General features: G+C 37.6%; 1 protein-coding gene and 3 pseudogenes across 1 annotated transcript; 1 reads left to right on the forward strand and 3 right to left on the reverse strand.

The window, feature by feature from the left end:
- The first annotated feature begins 413 nt into the window (after window positions 1–413).
- LOC149247628 (disease resistance protein RPV1-like) lies at window positions 414–1,220 on the forward strand. The gene is made up of 2 exons (XM_089444781.1): window positions 414–757; window positions 884–1,220. Exons 1-2 carry the CDS (start codon window positions 414–416, stop codon window positions 1,218–1,220), a joined length of 681 nt encoding a protein of 226 aa, XP_089300907.1.
- A 3,001-nt stretch (window positions 1,221–4,221) lies between these two features.
- On the reverse strand, window positions 4,222–5,073 carry LOC149247629 (fatty acid elongase 3-like pseudogene; annotated as a pseudogene).
- A 1,041-nt stretch (window positions 5,074–6,114) lies between these two features.
- On the reverse strand, window positions 6,115–6,984 carry LOC149247630 (fatty acid elongase 3-like pseudogene; annotated as a pseudogene).
- Window positions 6,985–7,305: 321 nt separating this feature from the next.
- LOC149247631 (fatty acid elongase 3-like pseudogene) lies at window positions 7,306–7,908 on the reverse strand (annotated as a pseudogene).
- Window positions 7,909–9,773: the final 1,865 nt, after the last annotated feature.

The following is a 9,773-nucleotide window of genomic DNA, read 5'->3' on the forward strand; positions in this document are numbered from 1 at the left end:
CAATGTCTATGGTAGACATGGAAGAAATTACAAAGAGATATTCCCAATTGTGAGATAAAAGGGAAAGTTGGTTGTATGGTGAATTTTGGTGCAATGAGCTCTTCTTCTTCAAGTACTTCCCATGGCCCTGTTGTTCCAACAGGCTCTGCAAAGATGAAATTGATCGAAGAGCCCCTTATAGTGGGACAGGATAAAGCATTTTCGATTCTCGAAAAGCTGGTGTTGTTGGCAAGGGTGGATCCGGAAAAACTCTTCTTTTGAAGACGCTCTTCAATAGCCAAAAGGTACGCAGTAATTCTAAGGATGGTTTATTACTTTGGCTCACTGCTTCCCAAAGTTCCTCTTTTAAAAGTCTTAGAAATGCACTCCGTACCCAAATAGCCACACAAAAAAATGTAAATTTGGGCGAAAATATGAACGAAGAAGAGGTAAAGCGATGGTTGAATCAGACAGTGCACCAGAGCACCAAGATTATTCTATTCTTAGATGATGTATGGGGATGGAATGCTGCAGAATTGTTAGAGGAATTAGGTGTATTGTGCCCTGTAAGGAACCACTCCACCTCCAAAGTCATTGTCAGTTCCAGGGATCGTGTTGCACTCTTAAAAACAGGTTTCGTAGATAAATACACAACAACAATGGAGGATTTGTCGGAAGATGAGAGTTGGATGTTGTTTGCTTGTCACACTTTTCCATATAATAATGGAAATCTGCCAGCAAACATAGAAGAGGGAAAAGCCAAGCTTGTGTGTAAAAGGTGCAGAGGGCTTCCCCTCGCTATCAAAGTGGTTGGCAGGGCAATGGCCGGAAGTACTCATCCACAACAGTGGGAATAGGTTGTCCAAAGGCTGCCAAATGTGGACACTGTGTACAATTGTGTTAGGTTGAGTTATGATGCACTTGGCTATGAGGATGCTGACCTGCAATTGTGCTTTTTATATGGAAATCTGCCAGCAAACATAGAAGAGGGAAAAGCCAAGCTTGTGTGTAAAAGGTGCAGAGGGCTTCCCCTTGCTATCAAAGTGGTTGGTAGGGCAATGGCCAGGAGTACTCATCCACAACAGTGGGAATGGGCTGTCCAAAGGCTGCCAAACGTGGACAGTGTGTACAATTGTGTTAGGTTGAGTTATGATGCACTCGACTATGAGGATGCTGACCTGCAATTGTGCTTTTTATGTGTAGCTGCAAACATCTTGGAAGACGCAGTCGTTCATGTCTAGTTGGCGATTCAGGTATGGATAGGGGAAGGCTTACTTGCCAAGAAGACGTTGGAACATGAGCATCGACCCGCTTATGATCCATTCAAGCTGGGAAGATATTATCTCAACATTTTAGTAGATCGTTGTTTGATCGAGCCAATGATGAGAGACTTTGATGGGCAAGTACTCTGTTTCAGGGTGCATGACTCCCTGCGTGATATGGCAATCTGAATCGCAGAGGAGGAAGAAAATTTCTATTGCCGTGTGGGTAAGGGTTTGACAGTTGTGAATGAAAATGAGTGTTTGGGCCGCATTCGGCTTAATCACATCGTCTACACAAATATGCTCATTGCTTCTCAGTGGAAATCCATATTTAACAAAGATCCCAACAAGGGTGTCAGGAGTATGATATCCCTTAAGGCATTCTCTTTAAGTGGAACGTCATTGAAATCATTGCCAAAGAGTTTTGGGTGTTTGGAGTAGCTAATATATTTGGGTTTAAGACACATACCCATCAATAGGTTACCTGCATCTTTTACCAGTCTTGTAAATCTGGAGATCCTTGATCTTTCCTATTCTGCCATCCAAGAATTACCGTCCGCCATTCATATGCTGAGATCTTTAAGGAAATTAAGCTTGGAGGGATGTAGAGATCTGCAATTTCTACCTCCCAGTATCTCAGGGCTTACCTCTTTGGAGCATTTGGAAACTTATGGTTGCAAGGTTCTTTGGAAGAAAGATAAGGATACCAGATGGGAAAAAAACAACTTCTATCAACAATTTGGCAAGTTTAACACAACTTAAAACATTACAACTACAAAATAATGGCGAAATTATTAGTGAGGGTACACTGGGAAAGATGACTCAAATGAACTCCCTCACATTGAAGTGGAAATTCTACCCAACGATATAAGAAACATGTCAAAATTGAGAAGACTGGTATTATTAGAATACTTTCACTTGGTTAAAATGGATTATAATTTTTATCTTTCAATATTTGGGCTATCTTAAATTTGCTGGTTGTCATTTCTTGGAATAACTTCCACATCTACATAAACTCAAGGGTTTGAGGCAATTGGAGATCATTGAATGTCCTAGAGTAAGTAAGTTTCCAACAGAATTTGGTCATAAAGGAGCATTTCCTCTTCTGGAAAGATTTTCTCTTGCTTGGCTACCTACATTAAAGGAGTTGCCTGTAATAGAGAAAGGTGCAATGGCTTCACTTAAAATATTTACTATAATGGCATGTACAACATTAAATATATTACCAGAGAGTTATATGGATCTGAAGACACTTCAGAAAGTAAGAATTTTTGGTTGTCCAATAAGAAATATAGGAACTAGAGAGAACACTAATGTAGAAGTGATGGCAATGTCTATGGTAGACATGGAAGAAATTACAAAGAGGTATTCCCAACTGTGGGATAAAAGGGAAAGTTGGTTGTATGGTGAATTTTGGTGCAATGAGCTCTTCTTATTCAGAAAGATTAATACCATTATATGATTTATGATTTATGTTTTGGCCATTATCTTTATTTATTATCAAATTTTAGACAAAAATGTTTGACATTATAGAAATGAGCTTGATAAATAGTTCATAATTCTTTATAATTCTTTAGATTTTTATGACAATTTCAATTTTTTTTTTTTTTTTATCTCGAACTTTAAAAAAAACAATTTCAATTTCTTAATCTCTAACTTAAAAAAAAAAACAAGAAGAAGGAAATTCACTTGTACATGGCTATGAAAAAGGATGAGAAATAGCGGAGAAAAAGAGTGAATCTAGGGAAAAAGAAAAAAAACAGAGGGGTCCATCTCAACAGCTTTTAAAATGACACTCCCTTATAAAATAAATGTTTATTTGCAATGTCATAATGTATTAATCTTGTTATAGAAAAATATTCACTTGAATGACCAACCTCAAGGCCTTGGCCCAGTGAAATGGTATTCACGTCTCCATAGAGTAGAGCAGCTTCACATAGTTTTATCTCTTTGTGCAACTCTTTCAGGTGCCCCCACTTCGGTTGCCTTATATTGTGTATAAGGATTACAGAGTACCACGATTATATAGAGGTATATATTTTATTTGTTTTTAGTTTGGAGAATGATTTTTATAGATTATTTTTAGCTAAGATGCAAGGCTATGAGGGGAACATCTACAGTAAAAGTCACTCAGAATTTACGCTCAGCATCATCTAACTTAATAGAAGACCAATCACTTTACTACTTGGGCTAGACCACAATCCGGTAGGCACAGAGTACAACAAATTAAGCAAATATGGAACAGAGTACCAAAATTTCCAAATATGGACTCACAATGGTTCCTAGCTTTTCTCATTGTGAAAGGATAATTGAACCAGACTAAATTTTCAGTTCTATACAATCATGGTGCATATAATCCCCCTCCTTACCCCCGCCCCAAAAAAACAGCAGTCACACAGTTTCAGTGCAGACATCCAAGCCTTTTTAAGTGAAAGCTTATGCAAGAATCTCTCATCAAATTTACAATACTTTGGATGACTATTTGAATTTGAAATCTGCTATACTTCAGATTGTAGAAGAGGCTTCTCATAGAAAACTATACCGTCCATGCCCAATTGGATGCATCAACGAAAAACACATTCACTAATGTCCTCATAGATGAAATCACACATTCCTGTGGACGTTGCTGAGAAAGGAAAGACATACATCAGAATTCTTTGTAGAATATATTGTTGCCTGCATATTCAACATAAGTTTGATGCCTACAGTCAGTGATTAGTTTCCATCTCAACAACTTTTAAAACGACACTCCCTTGCAAGAAATAAACGTTTATTTGCAATGTAATAATATAACAAATATTTAGATTTCAGTCACTTTCCTGAATATAATTGATTGGCAACTTGTGATAAGGAATCACCAACTTACTAATAACTACATGTGAATTATGTCATTGGACAACAATTTCATGTCCTTGTCATGATCAAATTTTAAAATGGGGGGTTGAGAACGGCCCCTCTGCTACAAAACACCATCTGAATGTCACTCCACCTTCCTTGCTACGCCTACCCTCATTTTACCTTTCCTGTATTGCCACTTATGGAAGTTGAAAAAGTACTAACAGAGATGCATTGAACAGAGCATTAAAAATCCAAGCTCCCATTCCAGCACACCCATCCCCAGTGAAATGTAGCCACAGAAACACAATGGAAACCAAGAAACTGAACAAGAACTGCACAATCTGGCAATTCATGACAAGTTTCTTCCATGGAGGCTGGAACCCAATGCTACACAGAAGATAGTATGCACACATCAGAGTATGCACTGATGCATTCGTAATCAATGCAATCACCTGTAGGGACTGTGAATACTCCAACCACAGAAAGCACATCACAACCACTACTGTGTGATGATAAACATGAAGAAAGGTCAAGGGCCTATTTTTGAGAACAAGGATAATGGTGTCCATGAATTCATAAAATTTGCTTAGATAAAACACATACGACCAGAAGAAGACTCTTCCCTTTGGGCGCGTACCTATTGGGAAACAGAATATCCACTGTTTAGAGGCATATGGCCTTCCCCACAACCACTGTGTTTCTTCCATCTCAAGGCTTGTAGCTTCCCAGGAACCCACCACCATAAGAGCCGAAAGAGAGAGTATTATCATGTTGTGAATTGCGGGAATAGGACCAAGGCGAATTGGGTATGTTTTTTTCTTCATTATGTGCCATAAAGTTGCAGTTAGGAGCAAATAACTTACCATTGCAGCGATCAAAAACTGCCAGGAGGCCCCCCAGGTGCTTGTGCTGCTCCATTGAAAGTGGGTGATTGTGGGATATTGTGCTGTCCAGTACCTGATATCCCGAGCCAGGTTTGAGAATGAAACCATTCCGAAATTAGGCACTGAGTCTATCAATCCTAAACTTTTGGTGGATAGATCAGGAAAACCAGGCGCTATACCCAAGGAATGGTGGCCACGGGCTCTGCAGGATACAGAGCAGAAGGAGCGTCCATGTAACTGTATCGATCTTTAGATTTCAGTCACTTTCCTGAATATAATTGATTGGCAACTTGTGATAAGGAATCACCAACTTACTAATAACTACATGTTAATTATGTCATTGGACAAGAAGTTCATGTCCTTGTCATGATCAAATTTTAAAATGGGGGGTTGAGAACGGGCCCTCTGCTACAAAACACCATCTGAATGTCACTCCACCTTCCTTGCTATGCCTACCCTCATTTTACCTTTCCTGTATTGCCGCTAATGGAAGTTGAAAAAGTGTACTAACAGAGATGCATTGAACAGAGCATTAAAAATCCAAGCTCCCATTCCAGCACACCCATCCCCAGTGAAATGTAGCCACAGAAACATAATGGAAACCAAGAACTACACAATCTGGCAATTTGTGACAAGTTTCTTCCATGGAGGCTGGAACCCAATGCTACACAGAAGATAGTATGCATACATCAGAGTATGCACTGATGCATTCGTAATCAATGCAATCACCTGTAGGGACTGTGAATACTCCAACCACAGAAAGCACATTACAACCACTACTGCGTGATGATAAACATGAAGAAAGTTCAAGGGCCTCTTTTTGAGAACAAGGATAATGGTGTCCATGAATTCATAAAATTTGCCTAGATAAAACACATACGACCAGAAGAAGACTCTTCCCTTTGGGCACGTACCTATTGGGAAACAGAATATCGACTGTTTAGAGGCATATGGCCTTCCCCACAACCACCGCGTTTCTTCCATCTCAAGGCTTGTAGCTTCCCAGGAACCCACCACCATAAGAGCCAGGTTTGAGAATGAAACCACCAACTTACTAATAACTACATGTGAATTATGTCATTGGACAACAAGTTCATGTCCTTGTCATGATCAAATTTTAAAATGGGGGGTTGAGAACGGGCCCTCTGCTACAAAACACCATCTGAATGTCACTCCACCTTCCTTGCTACGCCTACCCTCATTTTATCTTTCCTGTATTGCCACTTATGGAAGTTGAAAAAGAGTACTAACAGAGATGCATTGAACAGAGCATTAAAAATCCAAGCTTCCATTCCAGCACACCCATCCCCAGTGAAATGTAGCCACAGAAACACAATGGAAACCAAGAAACTGAACAAGAACTGCACAATCTGGCAATTCGTGACAAGTTTCTTCCATGGAGGCTGGAACCCAATGCTACACAGAAGATAGTATGCACACATCAGAGTATGCACTGATGCATTCGTAATCAATGCAATCACCTGTAGGGACTGTGAATACTCCAACCACAGAAAGCACATTACAACCACTACTGCGTGATGATAAACATGAAGAAAGGTCAAGGGCCTGTTTTTGAGAACAAGGATAATGGTGTCCATGAATTCATAAAATTTGCTTAGATAAAACACATACGACCAGAAGAAGACTCTTCCCTTTGGGCACGTACCTATTGGGAAACAGAATATCCACTGTTTAGAGGCATATGGCCTTCCCCACAACCACTGTGTTTCTTCCATCTCAAGGCTTGTAGCTTCCCAGGAACCCACCACCATAAGAGCCGAAAGAGAGAGTATTATCATGTTGTGAATTGCGGGAATAGGACCAAGGCGAATTGGGTATGTTTTTTTCTTCATTATGTGCCTTAAAGTTGCAGTTAGGAGCAAATAACTTACCATTGCAGCGATAAAAAACTGCCAGGAGGTCCCCCAGGTGCTTGTGCTGCTCCATTGAAAGTGGGTGATTGTGGGATATTGTGTTGTCCAGTACCTGATATCCCAAGCCAGGTTTGAGAATGAAACCATTCCGAAATCAGGCGCTGAGTCTATCAATCCTAAACTTTTGGTGGATAGATCAGGAAAACCAGGCGCTATACCCAAGGAATGGTGGCCACGGGCTCTGCAGGATACAGAGCAGAAGGAGCGTCCATGTAACTGTATCGATCTTTAGATTTCAGTCACTTTCCTGAATATAATTGATTGGCAACTTGTGATAAGGAATCACCAACTTACTAATAACTACATGTGAATTATGTCATTGGACAAGAAGTTCATGTCCTTGTCATGATCAAATTTTAAAATGGGGGGTTGAGAACGGGCCCTCTGCTACAAAACACCATCTGAATGTCACTCCACCTTCCTTGCTATGCCTACCCTCATTTTACCTTTCCTGTATTGCCGCTAATGGAAGTTGAAAAAGTGTACTAACAGAGATGCATTGAACAGAGCATTAAAAATCCAAGCTCCCATTCCAGCACACCCATCCCCAGTGAAATGTAGCCACAGAAACATAATGGAAACCAAGAAACTGAACAAGAACTGCACAATCTGGCAATTTGTGACAAGTTTCTTCCATGGAGGCTGGAACCCAACGCTACACAGAAGATAGTATGCATACATCAGAGTATGCACTGATGCATTCGTAATCAATGCAATCACCTGTAGGGATTGTGAATACTCCAACCACAGAAAGCACATTACAACCACTACTGCGTGATGATAAACATGAAGAAAGTTCAAGGGCCTCTTTTTGAGAACAAGGATAATGGTGTCCATGAATTCATAAAATTTGCTTAGATAAAACACATACGACCAGAAGAAGACTCTTCCCTTTGGGCACGTACCTATTGGGAAACAGAATATCGACTGTTTAGAGGCATATGGCCTTCCCCACAACCATCGTGTTTCTTCCATCTCAAGGCTTGTAGCTTCCCAGGAACCCACCACCATAAGAGCCAGGTTTGAGAATGAAACCATTCCGAAATCAGGCGCTGAGTCTATCAATCCTAAACTTTTGGTGGATAGATCAGGAAAACCAGGCACTATACCCAAGGAATGGTGGTGACGGGCTCTGCAGGATACAGAGCAGAAGGAGCATCCATGTAACTGTATCGATCTTCGCCGGAGTTAGTAACCACGTGGAGGTATGTATAGTTGCTGGTTAATCTGACGGCAGAAGATGCTTCTATCGTCTAACATAGATAATCGATGGTCCATAATCGTCCACGGTAGCAGCTGGGGGTGTTGATTCCAGAGGGAACGCCTTACGGCGTAAATATTATAATATTAATTCATTTAAAGTTAAAATAAAAAAAATAGATGTTTCCTTAATTTTAATAATAAATATTATGAAATATTAATTCATTTTGCTTGACACACACACACACACACACACACACAGATATATATATATATATATATATATATATATATATATATATATATATATATATATATATATATATATATATATATATATATATATATATATATATATAGTTTCAAAATACATGCAAATTATATAAAAATAATAATATAACAAATATAGTATTAAATGTAGGTTTAAAAAAGATTAATACAAATACAAATAGATATGGAAAAATTATATTTACTAAAATTACAATCATTAAATTATTTGTCCAAAATGAGTATTGAAAATCTGAGAACAAAATAAAACATGGAATTATCAATGAGAACAACTAATTAAAATCATAAAACAATATGAGTAATGAATTGAGAAGCTAACTAAAATTGAGATTAGTGTCATCAATTAATTTAGGTATGTTACTTACTTTAATCTATTTATTATAAAAGTTAGCTACAAAATTAGAAATCTAACATTATTTAACACATTGGTTAGTAGTATGGTTTATGAGATTCTCATATCTTGGATATCACCCTTGCTTTTAGCAATGCACGTAGTTCCCATAACTATAGAAATCTAATAAGGGATTTGAATAATTTCCATATCCAATGCTAAAAATTTGGTAATCAAGATAATAATAATCATCATCACTAAAAAGTTTAGAGAAAAAATGTCATGGAGCATTCACATTTTTTATAGTATACATGTTAGAGGAAAGACAAGTACAATTTCCATGGAATAGTTCTATGTTTTCTATAATTGAAGGATAATTATGTATAAAAATTGAAGTGTTTCACTAAGTATCCACTATAAACATCAAATTTCACAATGAAGTAATCATCAAATTTGATTACATGTTGAGGGAATTTGATATGATTGTGACAATTATCATTAACTAGGTGACAACTAGAGTAAGTGTTCAAGCATTTTAGTTCATGTAATTCCAAAAAAATGTAGTTACAAAATTAAATATCCACAATTGAGTGGAATAATCATTGATAAAGGAAATATTAATCCTTCATCATTGATCTTTTTTGGGTTTGATGTTCATCTTCTACATATTTTGTTGTGTATGGTTAAAAGTTTGCACCTTAATGGATTTGATCTTTCTCAACCTATAATAGATTTATAGTTAAAATAAATCTACACTTGTAATAGTTATAACTACAAGTAAACATAGTAAAGTTAAATGTGTTAATGTTGAAGGAATAACTCTCACATATGGAAATGGATTCTAACCAAACTTGTAATTTTGAGATGAGATAATGATTTTGAATTTATCGAATAGAAAGTAAAATGTTTAATATGTTTTGTTTCTTTTTAAGATGATATTTTTTCTTTTTGTTGTTTAATGTTTTATCTTGATGTCCATTTTAGTAAAAAAGACAAGTAGAAAGTTGCATACAAAAGGTTGAGAAAGCTTGTTCATGAGATTCAAATAAATCGATAG

Source organism: Pinus tabuliformis, chromosome 7, assembly GCF_031772625.1.
Source record: "Pinus tabuliformis cultivar Carrire ecotype Pingquan chromosome 7, CPIR1, whole genome shotgun sequence".
NCBI classification, from domain to species: domain Eukaryota; kingdom Viridiplantae; phylum Streptophyta; class Pinopsida; order Pinales; family Pinaceae; genus Pinus; species Pinus tabuliformis.

What these genes read in the sequence shown, in the direction of transcription:
- LOC149247628 (XM_089444781.1), top strand. Translation starts at nt 414, where the DNA reads ATGAACGAAGAAGAGGTAAAGCGATGGTTGAATCAGACAGTGCACCAG. An exon ending in GCCAAGCTTGTGTGTAAAAG is followed by an intron (nt 758 to 883) that starts GTGCAGAGGGCT and finishes CAATTGTGTTAG; the next exon opens with GTTGAGTTATGATGCACTTG.